The 18271-nt window shown below is 34.6% G+C and overlaps 1 protein-coding gene across 1 annotated transcript in view; it reads left to right on the plus strand.

Annotated features, from left to right (window-relative positions):
- ZFC3H1 (zinc finger C3H1-type containing) overlaps positions 1 to 18271 on the plus strand; it is a 50618-nt gene that overhangs the window by 5580 nt on the left and 26767 nt on the right. Inside the window, exons 2-10 of the mRNA XM_035002127.1 lie at positions 318 to 734; positions 8333 to 8397; positions 10504 to 10702; positions 10942 to 11165; positions 12567 to 12690; positions 14626 to 14723; positions 16076 to 16285; positions 16475 to 16639; positions 17722 to 17859. Of these exons, the coding sequence (XP_034858018.1) occupies positions 318 to 734; positions 8333 to 8397; positions 10504 to 10702; positions 10942 to 11165; positions 12567 to 12690; positions 14626 to 14723; positions 16076 to 16285; positions 16475 to 16639; positions 17722 to 17859 (1640 nt within the window). The remainder of the gene's footprint in view (positions 1 to 317; positions 735 to 8332; positions 8398 to 10503; positions 10703 to 10941; positions 11166 to 12566; positions 12691 to 14625; positions 14724 to 16075; positions 16286 to 16474; positions 16640 to 17721; positions 17860 to 18271) is intronic.

The following is an 18271-nucleotide window of genomic DNA, read 5'->3' on the forward strand; positions in this document are numbered from 1 at the left end:
AGAGACACAGCGAGAGAGGGAACACAAGCAGGGGGAGTTGGAGAGGGAGAAGCAGACTCCCTGCCAAGCAGGGAGCCGACACCAGTGATTTTCTAAGTGGACTGTTTTATATGGTTACTTGTTAAATTTGAAATATGGGCAGATCGTGGAATTGGGCATTAGCACATATGTTAAATGTAATTTAGTAATTAAAAATACTAATTCATCTTTTTTGAAAAACAAGTTAAAAAGGGAGACAATTCATCTTTAACTTAATGTGTTTTTGTTAAATTTACTGGAAAAATTTTGGAAGCTGGTTTCCTTAATATGCTGTTCAGCCAAAAGTTTTGGAAGATCTCCATCAAGAAAACAAAACTATTCATCAAAAAGTGAAAACTGTGGGGAAGAAACTTTTGAAGATTTACTTTTGAAGTATAAGCAGATACAATTGGAACTAGAATGCATCAATAAAGATGAAAAACTAGCTTTGAGTAGCAAAGAAGAGAATGTGCAGGAAGATCCTAAAACATTCAACTTTGAGGACCAAACAAGCACTGATAATGTCAGTATTACTAAGGACCCAAGTAAAGAAGTAGCTCCTGAGGAGAAAACACAGGTCAAAACGTTTCAGGCATTTGAATTAAAACCACTCAGGCAAAAATTGACTTTACCAGGGGATAAGAACCGGTTGAAAAAAGTTAAGGATGGAACAAAACAGCTTTCCCTGAAATCTGACACTACTGAACCTAGTCAAGGTAATGGAATTAAAAATTTCATTTAGTACTAAGATTCTTCTTTTTCTATGGGGTAACTAGTTATTTTGGTAGTGTGCTTCATTGAAATGATTTTAATACTTTATCTGTGAATTCTTTTTGCACTTTTCTACATAAACAGTCATATTATTCAGCATTGATAGGTTTAGTTTTATTCTGATCTTTCTTTTCTGGCCTTCTAATACAATTTTTAACCTAAGTGTATCAGTGGACCTTTGTTTCCTAACTTAAAGGAATGCTTTGGATATTTACTTTTAACATGATGTTAGGTTTTTTGAAGGTATCCTTTATTGGATAAAAAGTTTTTCCACCCTATTCCTTGTTTGAGATTTTCAGCATGAATGGATGTTGAAGTTTATCACATCTTTTTTCTTCATTATTGAGAAAAACATCTTATTTTTCCTCTTTTAATTTATTAGTGTAATAGATTATATTAGTTAATTTTGTAGTGTTAAACCACTCTTGTATATTTGGGATAAATCCAGGTAGTTCATGATATGTTATTTTTGTACATCATGGATTTGATTTGTTAATTTTTTTCTTTTTCTCTTTTTATGATTTATATGCGGTAAAATTTACCCTTTTTAAAAAGTGTATAGTTCTTTAAGTTTTGACAGATACAGGCAGTTGGGTAACCATTGCCAGGCACCACAATTAGATAAAGAGTTTTGTCAACTCTCACAGATTCTCACATGCCCCTTTGCAATCAATTCCTTCCTCCCCCAACAATCAGCCCACCAGGTAACTACTGATTGTTTTCTTTCCCTATAGTTTTTGCCTTTTCCAAAATGTCATAAATGGAATCATGCAGCATATTGCCTTTTGATTCTAGCTTCTTTCATTTAGTAAGCATAGTATTTGAGATTCATCCGTGTGGTTGTATATATCTAGTTCATTCTTATTGCTGAATGTGCCATTGCATAGTTATGGTACAGTTTGTTTATCCATTTCCATTTGAGGGATATTTGGATTCTTTCAGTTTGGGGCAATTATAAAGTCTTCATAAATAAAGGTTTGCTAATGTTTTATTTAGAATTTTCATCTGGGTTTAAAAGCCTGTAATTTTTACCCCTTTTTCCTTGCCAAGTTCTAGTATAAGGTTATGATATGCTCAAAATGAATTGGGGAGTGGAAATAAATTAAGATTAGAATTGTTCCTGGGATATTTGGTAGGTCTTATCGATGGAAGTGTCTGGGCCTGGATGGAGTTTTTTCTGGGAAGGTTTTACACTGTTGACTGTTAATGCTTTTTATTTCTGGTTAAGGCAGTTTAGGTAAACTATATTTTTCTAGTAATGTGTCCATTTCCTGTAAGTTGTGAAGTTTATAAAAAATTATTCTTAAGAATCTCACTTTTTGGAGTGCCTGGGTGGCTCAGTTGGTTAAGCATCTGCTTTTGGCTCAAGTCAGGATCTCGGTCCTGGGATTGAGCCCCATGTCAGGCTCCCTGCTCAGCGGGGCATGTTTCTCCCTCTCCCTCTGCCCTCCCGCCCTGTCTCCCATCTTTTTCTCTCTCAAATAAATCTAAAAAAAAAAAAAACCCTCACTTTTCTATTACTTGTAGCATTTATCAGTTATATCCCCCTGTTTTAAAATTTCCCTAGAAATAAGCCCATAGCTTTTAAAACTTGTTAGTTTTGGGGTGCCTGGGCGGCTCAGTCGTTAAGCGTCTACCTTCGGTTCAGGTCATGATCCCAGGGTCTTGGGATCGAGCCCACATCTGGCTCCCTGTTTAACGGGAGGCCTGCTTCTCCCTCTCCTACTCTCCCCTGCTTGTGTTCCCTCTCTCACTGTCTCTGTCTCTGTCATATAAATAAATAAAATCTTAAAAAAAAAAACTTGTTAGTTTTCAGCCTCTCTTCTATTAAAATAATTTGGGTTATGAAATTTCTACTTTAGCTGTTTGTGATAATATTTTTTCCCACTCATTTCTAAATATTTTCTAATTTTTGTTTTTCTTTGACCTGTAGGCTATTTATTTGGAAGTGTGTTTCTTAACTTTCAAACATGGTTCTTTAAATTTTTTGTTACTGATTTCTAAGTCAACCATATTGTCAGAGAATATTAGAGAAAGAATGAGACCATAGATATAGTTGTATTTATTTGTAGAGATGTGCTTTATTGTATGCGATTGATTTTTTGTAACTATTCTATGTGTGTTTGAAAGGAATATATGGATTGTTAGATCAAGCTTTTTATGTTCACATCTTCCTTCATTTTTTGATCTGCTTGATTAATTACTGAAAGGTTTGTTAACATCAGCCACTGTGATGGTGGATTTATGGTTTTCAGTTTTTGTTTTAAATACTTTGAGGCTGAGGAATTAACCCATTATTCTCGTTATTATGTCGTGGCCTTCTTTATCTTTAGTAATGTTTCTACCTGAAAGATTTATGCCAATAGTCACACCATCCTTCTTTTGATAAGTATATATGCCTTGTATATCATTTTCCATTCTTTCAGTCTTTCCATATTCTCATGTCTCAAATATCTATTGTACATAGCATAGAACTAGATTTCTTTTGTAACTTAGTCTGACAGTGTTTGTCCTTTACTAGAATATATAGTCCATTTGCATTTTTCATTATTACTGATATTTGGATTTTTGTTGTTTTTCTTTCTTGCCTCTTTTGTGACCCCCCCCATACAATTTTTTTTCCCCCTTTTACTAGTTTGGAAGTTAGGTATTAAGTTTCTTGTCTCATATTGGTTCCTTTCGGAATTGTAACATGAATTCCTTATCAACGTTTAAAATTAATCAAGGTCTTTACCCTCTCCATATACAAAAGCCAGTAATTTGCCTAGCTTTGCTCATATATTTAACACTTTCTTGTCTCACTCTTCTATGTCTAGAATCATTTATGCTTAAAATACATTTTTTAGAATTTGGATGTGTCTGCTGGATAGAAAACTTATTTCTGTTTGCCCTTTTTTAAAGATAATTTTCTAGGTTTGAAATTCTAGATTGGCTAATTATATTCTCAACATATTGAAGATATTTTCTGGCTTCCATTATTGATTTTGAAAAGTCAGCTATCAGTCTTAATAGTTTCTAATTTGAAGGCAATTTATCTTCTTTCTCTGCTTGCTTTGAAAATCCTATTTTTGTCTCTGATATTCTGTAGTTTATAATGTGTTGATTGTGATTTCTTTTTATTCAGCTTGGGATTTGTTGTGCTTCTTGTTTTCATTGATTCTGAAAAATTGTCATTCTCTCTTAAATATTTTCCCATTCTCTTTCTTTTCTGGAATTCTCTATATATGTATATCGAATCATCTTACTTTATCTTCCATTTCTCTTAATTTCTTTTAAGTTTCCATCTCTTTGTAAATCTGTGCTACATTCTGGAAAATTTCTTCTGATGCATCCCTCAGTTCATGGATTCTCTCTTTAGCTGTGTCTGATTTGCCTTAAGAACACCTATTGAATTTTAAATACAGTTACAGTTTTTATTTTAGTATTTCATTTTTACTTTTTTTTTTTCAAATTACTTTGGTCATTCTTTTTAGATTTTTCTGCTTATTTTTCAAATAAGTATGTTAACTATGGGTTTGCTTTAGTTTGTTTCTTTCCTTTGTCTGCTAATTTCCAGTATCTAGGTTTTTTATGGGTCTCATTTCTGGTTCCCATTTTTGGTACCTTCTATTCTTGAATGCTTAGTGATTTTCTTTTTTTTTCTCATCTTTCTTTTTTGTTTCTTAAGGTACTCATTTTTGTTTCCGTTTTTTTGGTAGGATTTTTTGAGGCCTGGGACAAAGGTGAACTTCCAGGAGAGTGTTTGCTTTTGCCACTGCCCAGGCACCTGAGTAGACTTTTGCTCTGGGAGCACTTTATATTCGAAGTTTTCAAAACCACCCATGTGTAAATTGGGTTGCAAACCTGAGTGGTGACTGATTTTGGTTACATATTCTCAGGGACATGTTTTTTTCTTCTTCAGTTTAGCACCATGATTCCAGGCAGGCAGTTTCAAAATGTATAATTCAGTGGGATAGAAAAAACACACAAATAACTATTACAGAGTATAGTAAGAGTTATGTATGAAAGCCTACAGCGATACAGGGGAAGGATCAAATATGTCTACTTGGGTTTAGAAAGTTTTCATAATGATGGAAATCTTTGATAGGTGTCTCAAAAAATGAGTCTTTGGACTTGGGAAGTAAGAAGGAACCAAATGAGCAGATAAAAAGCACAGAGAACTTTTAAAGGATAATTGAGATTGATCTAAAATGGGTGCAGTCTGAAAAACAAACTGAGGGTTCTAGAGGGGAGGAGTGGGGGGATGGGTTAGCCTAGTGATGGGTATTAAAGAGGACACGTTCTGCATGGAGCACTGGGTGTTATACGCAAACGAATCATGGAACACTACATCAAAAACTAATGATATAATGTATGGTGATTAACATAACATAATAATAAAATAAAATGGGTGCAGTGCAGGATATATGGTATGTTTCTTGGAGCAGTTGGTTATAAATTTATAAAAGGATAGATTGAAGTCAGATTGCAGAGAGCCTTGAATGTCTTGACTAAGGAATTTAGATTTTCTTAAACGTCAGGTGGGCCATCAGATATTTTTAAATAGGAAAATGATGTTATCGGATGTCTGTTTTAGAAAAGTAACTGACTGCAGTGTGGAAGAGGAATTGGAGAAAAACCAGAAAAGCTAAAATTTATCTGAATAAATTATATTGATTAGTTTCTTCATATGCATCCTCTCCACCCCCCACTGTCCCACCTTCCCCAGTCATCAGCAAGACTCTCAGCTCTGCCATCAAGCTTTTAAGTTGTTAGTGATCAACTGCTTTTCCATTTCTCTCAACAACTCTTCTAAACCTTTATTATTTTTTTCAGGCTTTTCACTCAACTTTGTTCTTATTGTTCAGAACAGCCTATGGGTGTGCCTCCTGTTTCAGGTGATCTCACTCACCTTTCAACTTCTCACTTTCTGACTGTAAAATTATATCTATATTGATTTTCACTTCATTTCATTTTTGTTTATGGCCACTTTGTTTTAACCTGTATTCCTGGCTCTGACTTCTACCTTCTCTGGGACCTTGCTCCATCTGTTGTTTATTTTGATTCATCTTTAACCACTTTCTCTTAAGGGATTCTTAGTATAAACATACTTGCATTTTCCTCCCCAAAATGTAATCACTCTCTTCCCCATTCTGTATTCTCCCTTAACTTCCGTCTTTTCAACCAGATTCCTTGAAAGGCTAGCCTTCTTCACTTTACCTCTCAATCCAATGCAATCTGCTTTTCTACTCTTTACTGAAACTAGTCAGGGCAGTTACTTTGATGTAATTACAAAATTATTTTTAATTTTCCTTCATTTTTTTATTTCATTCTTCCATTCATTCAAAATTTGAGCACTTTATTCCAGGCCCTTGGAAATCTCTCCATGAACAAAATAGTCATTTATGCCTTCATGGGCTTGTGTTTTAGAAAGGGGGAAGAATAAATATGATTCGTAAGTAACAGTTATGGAAAAAGTATAGCAGGGTAAGTAGGGGGATGGCAGGTATAGATTGCAGTATTAATGAGTGATCAGGAGAGGCCTGAATTTGAAGATGAGATTTAAACAAGGGCTTTGAAGACCATGAGGGGATAGCCAAATGGATATCAGGGAAGAGCTTTCTAGGCAGATAATAAATAGCTAGAGCAGTGATTTTCTAACTTTGGTCCTTGGACCAGCATTACCTGGGAACTTGATAGAAATGCAAATGTTGGGGTGCCTGGGTGGCTCAGTCCCTTAAGCAGCTGCCTTGGGCTCACATCATGATCCCAGAGTTGGGGGATAAAGCCTCGCATCCCTCTCCCTGCTCTGTGGGCCTCTCCCTGCTCTGTGGGGAGTCTGTTTCTCCCTCTGCCCCTCACCCCACTCGTGCTCTCTCTCTCGCTCTCTCAAATAAATAAAAATCTTTTATTTATTTACTTATTTTTAATTTTTTTTAAGATTTTATTTATTCATTTGAGACACAGAGATAGAGAGCATGAGCAAGGGGAGAGGCAGAGGGAGAGGGAGAGGGAGAAGCAGACTCCCCGCTGAGCCAGGAGCCCCATGTGGGGTTCGATCCCAGGATCCTGGGATCATGAGCTGAGCCAAAGGCAGACGCTTAACCGTCTGAGTCACCCAGGCGCCCTAAATAAAAATCTTTAAAAAATTTTTAAAAATGGGGGCACCTGGGTGGCTCAGTCATTAAGCGTCTCACTGCCTTCGGCTCAGGTCATGATCCCAGGGTCCTGGGATCCAGCTCTGCATCGGGCTCCCTGCTCCACAGGGAGCCTGCTTCTCCCTCTCCCACTCCCCCTGCTTGTGTTCCCTCTCTTGCTGTGTCTCTCTCTGTCAAATGAATAAATAAAATCTTTAAAAAATAAAAAAATAAAAAAAAAATGCAAATGCCCAGACCCTATCCTAGATCTGCTGAATTGGAAACTGGAGATGGGGCCCAACAATCTATATTTAACAAACCTTGTTGATTCTAATACCTGGTAAAGTTTGAGAATCAATGAACTAGAGTAACTACTGTTAAGGCAGAAGGGTACCTGGCATATTTGGGTAATAATAGGGAGGCCTGTGCCACTAAAGAAAAGAGAGTGGGGGTGCTGAATAGTGGGAGAGAAGAGGTCAGAGATGATGGGTTGGGATAGATCATGTAGAGCCTCATAAGAATTTTGTTTTTTATTCTAAATGAAATGTGAGCTACTACAGGGTCTTGAACAAAGGACTAGTAATAATTTATTTTATATTCTTAAAGGACCATTCAGGCCACAATGTTGAGAATATTCTATAGGGAGTAGACATATCTACTATATTCAGAGATGTTTTTCTTGATAAATGTGAAATTTTGGGGTTTCAGTAGTACCATACACATCTGGAATTTCTTATAGCCTTCTGATTTTCTTCTTAATAGTTTTCCTTTGTAATTTCTTAACTGTTGATGTCCTCTGTGTTCCATTTTCCAAGGGTGTTCTTAATTATATGGTTTTAACTACCACCTATGTCCTGATGATTGTCTTTAGCTCAGTTTAGAATTCTGGATAATAATTTTACAAATACTGCATGACTGCACAAAACCAATTTTCATCTTGGAAGTATTGAGTCAGAATTGAAATAATTGTATTGTAGAGACCCATAACAGTGGTAGGACAGTGCCTAACTACATGTTTGGTGAATTAAATAATTACCTGCTTTTATAAACTTTGTGTAAAGTTAGATTTATAGTTTGAAATTTATGGTTTGTACTTGTTTTTAAGGTAGCTTTGTGCTCATAAGGTACTGCCAGCTTAATGTAAATTCTGTTATTGAAATAATTTTAGTTCATAAGTCATTTTATCAGAGTACAGTTTTAACTTATTTAATATTTTGAATCATTTTGCCTGATAATTTTCAGAAATGAGGCTGATATGAAAAGTTTGGTCAGATTTTCATTCTAATAGCATTCTTTCCTTCTCGGTCAGAGATTGTGAAAATGAGAGACTCCTTAAAATAATTACTACCGAATATCATACGCATTTTATTTTATAATGATGGTAGCTGTTTTTCAGAGTATTCAAAGTATGCTGTTTTATTTTAAAGGATTAGAAGATAAAGAACAAAATTTAACAAGAAGAATTAGTGCCTCAGACATTCTATCTGAAAAGGTAAGATCCTGCTTTTTGGGACTGGGTGTCTCTGTAAGACTGATTCTTATACTGCTTTGCTCTGTTCCTTTGAAAGGAGATTCTGTCTTGCTTTCCACTCATTTCCTTTACACCATTTCTTTCATCATTACCTCCATTTGGACATAAGCCTCAAAGATAAGAAAATCTGGAGAGAGGGGCACCTGGGTGGCTCAGTCGGTTAAGTATCTGCCTTCGGCTCAGGTCATGATCCCAGGGTCCTGGGATCGAGCCCTACATCGGGCTCTCTGTTCAGCAGGGAGCCTGCTTCTCCCTCTCCCTCTGCCTGCTGCTCTGCCTACTTGTACTCTCTCTCTCTCTCCCTGTCAAATAAATAAATAAATAAAATCTTTAAAAAAAAAAAAGAAACAGGTGAAATTAATAATAAAGAAAATCTGGAGAGATGTCCTTCAGTATCTTTGTGCTGGGTTCAGTTAAATTGAATTTAATTGAAGTATTTTTTAGAGTTAAAAAAATAATTTTTTCAGCTCATTTGTTATATATATTTCCCAACAGTGGAAAGGGTATCTATGTCCTGGTTTGGATAAACTGAAGTAGTGAAATACATGGTGGCAATTCAGTTAGGCATTTATAATAGTTCATAGTAAAGTGAAACCAGTAGGAAGGACCCACTGTTTTCTTTATGCTTAGGAGTTAAGTAATTTAATTGAATATTAGACAAAATGTGATTGTAATTCACGTATAAGCAAAAGTTAATAGGTAAGTGGGCCTTACCCTTTTTTGAGTCTTAGTCTCTTTTGATTGCCTCCTTCTCTATACATGCACATAAAAGAAAAACAATTTTGCATTTAATTTCAAAGGATGGGGAGGCCAGAGGACTCCTAATACGTCTCTCCCCACCATATCCATGTACTCCAATTAAGAATCTGTGCTTAGTTTGCCTGACATTTTCAATTATATTTTAGCTAAAAAGTAGAGAATAGATTTTTAAAATTATCTTAAAAAGAGTGAAAAAATTAAGAGGATATTTCAATTGGAAAAAAGCTTTCTAACATGCACTCTTTTTTTGGTTAAGATTTTATTTACTTCAGAGAGAGACAGAGAGCACAAGCAGGGGGAGTGGCAGAAGGAGAGGGAGAAGCAGACTCCCCGCTGAGCAGGGAGCCTGATGCAGGGGCAGGGGCTTGATCTCAGGACCCTGAGATCATGACCTGAGTCGAGGGCAGATGCTTACCCAACTGAGCTACCCAGGTGCCCCTCAAACATTCACTCTTTTTTTTTTTTTTTTTTTTAAGATTTTATTTATTTATTTGAGACAGAGAGAATGAGAGAGAGCACATGAGAGGGGGGAGGGTCAGAGGGAGAAGCAGACTCCCTGCCGAGCAGGGAGCCCGATGTGGGACTCGATCCCGGGACTCCAGGATCATGACCTGAGCCGAAGGCAGTTGCTTAACCAACTGAGCCACCCAGGCACCCTCAAACATTCACTCTTAACCTATTTTCCTCTTAGCTTCCCTGAAGAAAAATCTTGGGTGTTCAAAATATTTTAAATATTCAGATAAGTATCTGTAGTTTTAGGTCATGTAATGTTCAAATATAAGTAAATCTAAAGAATTATAAAATGTGTATTTTTTTAAAAGTTTGCAAATTTCAGTCTTGACATTCAGTGTACCTGTTCTCTGTGTTACTTGTAAAACTAGTAAATCACATGTTTATGGAACTACTTCATTCTTCATTTTTGATCTCTCCTGGATTGAATTTTTCTTGCATTTGTTGTCATCAGATTTTTACTTTCTTGTTTGGGAAGCTCAGTTAAATGCTGATCTCTGACCCTTAACTTCCCTTTGGATCATCCTATTCCATCAGTTACACTCATCCCCTCTAACCCTTCAATTTACATATGCACACACACCCTCCACAGGTTGATCTTCTGTCTATATCATAGGGATTGGATTAGGGTGTAGGGCTGTGGTAAGTATTTTAGTTTCCTTACTTTACTTATATTGCCATTTAAATATTTGCTTTACAACTAACTCTAAATTCTGATCCCTGGAAGGGTTTGACTTGGTGAAATGTTTAAGGTCAAATAATAGAACTAAAAAGTTATAACTATTTCTTTTTTTAAAGAAACTTGGTGAAGATGAAGAGGAACTGTCTGAACTACAGCTTCGTCTTTTGGCTCTTCAGTCAGCTAGTAAAAAATGGCAACAAAAAGAACAGCAGGTGATGAAAGAAAGCAAAGAAAAGTTGACTAAGACAAAAACTGTACAGCAAAAAGCTAAAACCAGTACAAAAACACATTCAGCCAAGAAAGTTAGCACTACAGGTGATCATTTCTGTTAAATTTTTTTTATTTCCTATATCAATATAGTTTTAAGATTTTAATTGAGAAAGTTTTGAGCTTGGGAATTATAGGGCCCTGAATGGGGGACAGCCCTATATAAACAAAACTTGGAAGAGCAGCTGGATTTTTGATTTAATGATAATGAAAATAAATTATAAAACTGTTTTCTTTTATCTAGAAAATTCTAGCCAATACTGATGTTTCTGTATTTTTATTTAAAGCTAAACAGGCATTAAGGAAGCAGCAAACAAAAGCATGGAAGAAACTACAACAACAAAAAGAACAGGAAAGACAGAAAGAAGAGGATCAGAGGAAACAAGCTGAAGAAGAAGAGAGAAGGAAAAGAGAAGAAGAAATCAGAAAAATTCGAGATCTCTCAAATCAGGAAGAGCAGTACAATCGATTCATGAAACTGGTTGGTGGAAAGAGGAGATCAAGAAGTAAGGTAAAGAGTGTAAAAATATAAAATCAAAACATTATTCAAATTTAAGTGTCCTTATTATCTTATTTCATAAATACAGTCCACTAAGAAAAAGTACAGAGTGCTTGTGTTTGATAGAACTTGTTTTACAACGTTTTGGGGGAGAAGGGAAGGTTGGTTATAATTGAAAATGAGTTTTCTATTGTAGATATTAGAAATAGAAAAAATGAAAGATAAAAGTTATGGTTAGCAAAGCCTGCTTATGGCTTTTTTATCTTTATCTATTTAGAAGAAAGTAGAATTACTAAATTAGTGAGGACTTATCGTAAAAATGGCCATACCCTAAGTATAAGGGCAGAATTTCATTAGTTTTTTTTTTTTTAACATTTGTTTAGTATTGTAGAATTGAAAGTGTGTCATGACTAATTGGCCTGGACTGTTTTAAAGAAAGTTAAATCATCATAGCCTTAGTGCTTGTGGCTATTTTAGTTAGTTATTTAGCATTTGTGAACCTTAACTAAGTGAAGTATTGATAATGATTGTCATTGTTTTTTATGGATGGTGTCAGGCAGTAAACTGGAGATTTAATATTGATCTAGTGATATATTATCAGTGATAAATTTCAGGATTTTGAGGTTTGAAATTATACTTGTGAATGAACTATCGAAGAAGAGAGGGTTGTTAAAGAGTAAGAGCTCTTTTAATTGTCGGGAGTCAGGAACTAGGTTTGCTTAAGCAAGGAATTCATAAATATACTTTGAACTTCTAAAAAGTACTTTGTTAGAATCTTTTTTAAGAGAAAAGTATTGTGTTTGCACATTACTCTTATCAATCTGGATAGGTTTTGTTAGCTATGAACTGTCTTTGTGAGTGAAGCATTGTAAGAAATACAAAAAAACTACACACAAACACATCACCTAAGAATTCCTAGTTTTCAGCTGTCATCAGTGTATTCATAACTAAGATGTTACTGGATTTTTTAAATTGCTTTAAAATACAGTCTTTAGCGGCCCTATTGGCGCAGTGGGCAGCACGTCAGTCTCATAAAATATAGTCTTTTTTTTTTTTTAAGATTTTTATTTATTTGAGAGAGAGAGAGTGAGTAAGGGAAAGGAGAGGGAGAGAGAATATGAAGCAGACTCTGCACTGAGCACAGAGCCCGACATGGGGCTCGATCCCACAACCAGGAAATCATGACCTGAGCTGAAACCAAGAGTCAGATGCTCAACCAACTGAGGCACCCAGGTGCCCCTAAAATATACTCTTGATGACATAAAACTTGAATTTGGTGTCATCTTACTTTACAGAGGAATATGATTTTTGATACTCCCCAGAGGACAACTGTCAATTGTTTCATAATTTCTAGCCTAAGAATAGACTAAGACAGAAAATGCTTTGAAACTGAAAAATATCTTGTGTTATTAGTCTTCAGATCCTGACCTAAGACGATCCTTAGATAAGCAACCTACTGATAGTGGAGGAGGCATTTATCAATATGATAACTATGAAGAAGTTGCTATGGATACAGATAGTGAAACCAATTCTCCAGGTATGAGCCAAAACTTGAAACATTCACATATTCACAAATTTTCATAAATGGAAAATGATCATAAAGCGACCCAAAAGCTTGAAAGAAATGTGTAATGAAAGTGATGTTTGCTGGTGAATTGTGTAACTATAGACATTTAGTGGAGTACTTTGAGAGCAAACCTCAAATATATAATATAAACCTTTCTTTCAGGTCTTTCTTTCTAGATAACATTTAAATAAACAGGCAGTGTTTAAACTCTGCTATTAACTGTTTGATCTAAAAAATGATTGTGGGGAAAGTGAGAGCACTGCTTTTAAATAAAAAAAATAAACTTTGGATCTCTTATCTTTATATCGTAGATAATTTCTGCTTTAGTTAAAAAAAAAAAAAAATCTTTCTTGTTTTTGGGCTTCCTTTCTCCTTCCGGTGATGTTACTTTGTAGGAATTTGGAGATGGTAAATGGTACTATTAGTGGCATTCAGTAGAGGCTGGTTAGAACTGGTCAGGGCAGTACTTCAATTAGATTGCATACTCTAGGATGTGACTCTTCTTGAGGGCTAGAGCCTTGCTTTAGTTGATATTCAGGGGTGATTCTGTGGGAGACCTATTTTCTCACTAATTAAAACATAAGTTTTAATTATAGCTGAGGCAGATAACTGAATGCAGTTGGCATTCTAGGAACTGGAATACTTAACTTGAAAGATCATATCATCAGTGTATTTCTCCCTATGGTCATATTGTCAGAACAGATAAAAATGAGAATCTTAACTTTAGTGTGTCTAGACAGAAACAAAGAAAAATCTATATGATTTGGGTAATGTTTACCAAAAGTGCTTATTTTTTGGTTATTGTTTTTAGGCTTATGTTTGATAATTTCATATTATGTTTTGATTTCAAAATTTAACTCTCTTTGGTCAGTATTAAGTTCTCTTACTTCCAGGTTCTTCAAGATAATTCATTGCCATTTCCAACTATTGACAGTATTATTAATACTTTTTATTTCTATAAAATAATTTTATGAACTATGCTTTCAAAAGAATTTTGTAAAAAATTAATGGAGAATGTACTCTTTATTCAGCTTTGTCAAATTGTAGCTTTTTGCTATATTCACTACAGGTATTTATTTTTAAGAAGTAAAATGATCTAAAGGCCAATGTATTTTCAAATGGTATCACTTGGTCACAAGTCAACCGTATAAATCATGTGGGTAATAGCCATATTGACTTGTGAGACAGCTGGGATAAAGAAGAAGCATTAGTTTTTCCCTGAGGTTATATAGTTACTGGGTAGCAAGAGTAGTCTTTGAATCTGCCATACTTCACTGACTCGTAAGAAACCACTGAAGGTAAAATGCACAATTATTTTTATCTGCTACCAGGGAAGAAAAAAATGCTAACAGTTTAATTCAGATGCATTGATTGTAACTATTTCAGAATTATTAAATGTGACAAAGTGTACATTTAATTGATTAAATACAGCAGTAGGTAGTTCTTTTCATTCCTACTGTTCGCTTTCTATACAACTTAAGTAGTTCATTTTTTCATTCCACATAAAGGGAGGAATGGAATTACGACATTACTGGTTTGTTTTTTGTTTGTCTTCTGGTTAGGACACTTTAGCAGATTGAGGGGAATTTGTTTTATTATTCCTTAAAAAATATGTTTGTAAAAAAAAAAAGTGTGTTTCTTGTCTTTCCTGCTCTGTTTCCTGTGAGATGAGTGAAGAGTGAACAAAGAGAGTTTTAAGGCACTAATTGTCAACTGAAGTTGGAAGGCTGACTTTACGATGATAAAGGACAGTATTGAATAGGTGGGGAGGTCTTATGGAGATTAACGATATTAATTTGTACTCTGCTTAGATGTATTTGTATTTCTTCAAACATATCATAATCTTAATTTATTCCTTTCAAAGTATATTTGTTTGTAAACTCTTAACAAAAAATTTTTTTACAGCCCCTTCACCGGTGCAACCACCATTCTTCTCTGAATGTTCGCTGGGGTATTTTTCTCCAGCACCATCTATTTCTTTGCCTCCGCCACCTCAGGTTTCTGTAAGTGAGATTTGATGTGATTTTTAAGAAAATTATTCTGTTGTCTTTTCTAATTTGTTTTGAAAAACTGGCATGTAACTAAAAGTAGTTAATGTTTGAAGAGAGCTTAAATTAGAATTGTTTATCAAAATCGATAGCTATGAAACCTGTAGAATAAATAGTTAATTATGTATTGGCAGGCTGTCCATTTGGGAGATTTTTTTCATAGCTAATTTTTAATCTCGTGTGTACTTTCTTTCAGTACTTAGCATGTTTCCTTTTTCCTTCTCAGCTAGTAGCTACTCTAAAAATTTATTCCAAAGCAGAATAAGATTATCTACTGTTTTGCATTATTTTCTTTGGCAGTTGGGATTTAAGTGCATTAGGATACTTTCAGAAATGAGTCCTTCCCTTTCTTCTCTTTTGATGAATACAGTTATTTTTAATTTGAAATTTCAGCTAAAGAATGTTGTATGTAGAATTTAGTTTATTTTTTTTCCAGCTTCCTTTTAAAAGAACTGCCAGGCCCTCATTTAAAAAAAAAAAAAAGAAAAAGAAAAAAGGAAGTGGGGGAATCATAAAGTAAAAGTTCTGAAGTTATTTCTAGATTGAAAGAACCTACAGACCAAGTTGGATCTCTCAGCCATTTCACACTTCCTAGGTGGACATCTGATGTCCTCCTTGGAAGCTTAAGTAAGGTGAGGGGAATATTAGAGCACAGAGTGAGAGGAAACTTTTTTTTTCTTCTTCCTTGAAATGTTTCCTTTTGGGAAATGGAGAATGGATGAACTAAATGCCAGGGAAATTCTGGCAGTTCTTTGAAACAAAAATAAATCCAAACTCAGAGATTTGTATAAATTTAGTTTTCTTTATAAATATAAGAAGCCATCACACAAGCATTTAAGAGATTCTTCTTGACAGTTCTTGAGATACTCAGGACTATTTCCAGAATCCCTTTGGTGCCTAATTTTTGTTTTTTACTTAAACATCTATCATATATTCTTGGTTTTCAATATCTTCACTTGTTTTCAGGTAGTCATCTAGAGGAGGAACCCCGTAAACTTTGATTTCTGTCTTTTGGAATACTGAATGAAAATAAGAAAGGGAATGGAGAAGTTTATGTAATTACCTTAAAGTTCACAAATTAGATGTTTCAAATATTGTTGATTTTTTAATTGCAAAAATTGTGTTTTTTTCATGGTTGAATATTTGATTTAGTTTTAAGATATTACAGGACACTTAGTTCACTTATGCTTACAACTAAAGTAATAAACTAAAGTTTACCTTTTTAAATTTAATGTTGCTGCTCCAGAGATATTTGAAATTTGTAAAATTTGCGCTGTAATTATTTCTTCTCTTTTAAAAATAACTAGTCTTTGCCACCTTTGAGCCAGCCTTATGTGGAAGGCTTGTGTGTTTCTCTTGAACCTCTACCTCCTCTACCACCTTTACCACCTCTCCCACCTGAAGATCCAGAACAGCCTCCAAAACCACCTTTTGCAGATGAGGAAGAGGAGGAAGAAATGCTGCTTCGAGAAGAGCTACTTAAATCTCTTGCAAATAAAAGAGCTTTTAAGCCAGAGGTAATTTAGGTGCCTGAACCTCTAGGTGGTGCTCTTGACCCTAGTTTTAGCTTTGCTTTTCTCTGGGATTCATTGGGCTTTTCAGTAAAGTTGTGATTAAGTCTGAAGCTAATTTACTCAAGATTTTTCAAGATGACAGAAATTTCTTTTTATTTAAAAATGTTTCATATTTCTCTTTTCCTTATTTAGGAAACGTCCAGTAATAGTGATCCACCTTCACCTCCAGTTCTGAACAATTCACAGCCTGTGCCAAGAAGCAATCTGTCTATAGTCAGTATTAATACGGTATCTCAGCCTAGGATACAGAATCCAAAGTTTCACAGAGGACCTCGTCTTCCACGAACTGTGATCTCGGTAAAAACAAGCAATGTATTTAATCCTACTGTTAAACAGTTTGTGAGAAATTTTTATGAAATTTTGCTGTCTTATTCCCTAACTCCTAGTTTATTTGTATATGTACATATATTCATATATAAGTAAAAATTTATTATTTTTTATTATAGTGAAATGGGAGCAGTTTCTACACTTGAAAACTAGTAAAGTTCAGTGATAATGTTTTTGGAGAAGCGTTATTTTCATTATTTCCTTTGCCATTTTTTTTTCAGTTTTTTCTATATAAATGGTCCATTCAGATTTTCCTTGTTCTAGAGTTACTTTTAGCAGATTGTATGTATGTTTTTTATTTCTCCCATCATTGTTTTATGTTTTGCTCATATTTTTCCACTTATTGACTATACTGTAATGGCAGGATTTATTTATGATGTTTACAGATGTCCACTAAAGAGATTGCAATGACAATTTCTTTTTACCTTGTTTTCCAATGGCTTTGAAGTAAAATAACTGGAGCAAAGCCAAGTTGAAATCTTGCCTCTGTTAGGTAAACCCATTTTGGCCACTTACCCTCTCTATATTAACCACAAAAGCCAAAATGTTTTGTCAATAACTATGTAGAGTTATTAATTTTTTGTTTGGTTGTAAGATAGCTAATTTAGGTAACATTATGGTTCTTACAGAAAGTTGGAGAAAATGGGGTGCCTCAGTCGATTAGGCATCCGACTCCTGGTTTCGGGTCAGGTTGTAATCTCAGGGTTGTGAGATAGAGCGCCTGCTTAAGAGTCTTTCTCCCTCTCCCTCTGCCCTCAAAAGAAATTTGGAGAAAATAAAACTTAATGAGAAAGGTGATCATAGTAGTGTCTCGAAAGACTGAAAATGTAGAATATGTGGTGGGCAAATAACCAGTATTGGTGAAGTGGGACAAAGTTAATTATGCAGCATAACCATAAGAAACCATAGACTGTCTACTTGGAGTCCATTATTTTTAGGAATTGAAATTCAAGAGGTTAAATGACTTGTCCAAGGCCACACACATCTAATTGAGGTAGAGCCAAGTAAAGAATAGTTACTTTTGTCGTCAAAAGTAACAAATATCTTTTCAGCTCCCAAAGCATAAGTCAGTGGTTGTAACACTGAATGATTCAGATGACAGTGAGTCTGATGGAGAGGCTTCCAAGTCAACAAATAGTGTTTTCGGTGGATTGGAGTCCATGATTAAAGAAGCAAGACGAACTGCTGAGGTAAGTGCAGTAATGAAAAATGAAAAGAAAGATAATTTATTGATAGTGATTAAAGCTTTTTTTTTTTCCTTCCTGAAAATTAGACCTTAGAGGTCTAGATTTTTAATATATTGAATTGTGGAAATATTTTAAGTATTTGTGTTATTTAGGACTTTACATAATGAAGAATGTATAAATTTAATTAGATTTAACTATTAAAAATCTATTTTTTTCCAATTGACTAGTCCTTTTTTCAAAATAGTAAAAACTGAGTGGATAATTGTCCTCTGTACTAAGGAAATTTATTGCTTTGAAAATTCTATCATATTACCAGAAAACAGTTTTTATTAAACTACATAACCTAAATACAACTTTTACCCCTATTTTTACTGTACATATGTTGGTTACATATGATTTAGTTCGATTATTTTAA

The sequence above is a fragment of the Mirounga leonina genome, unplaced genomic scaffold (genome assembly GCF_011800145.1).
Source record: "Mirounga leonina isolate KUSES-001 unplaced genomic scaffold, KU_Mleo_1.0 Mir_126, whole genome shotgun sequence".
NCBI classification, from domain to species: domain Eukaryota; kingdom Metazoa; phylum Chordata; class Mammalia; order Carnivora; family Phocidae; genus Mirounga; species Mirounga leonina.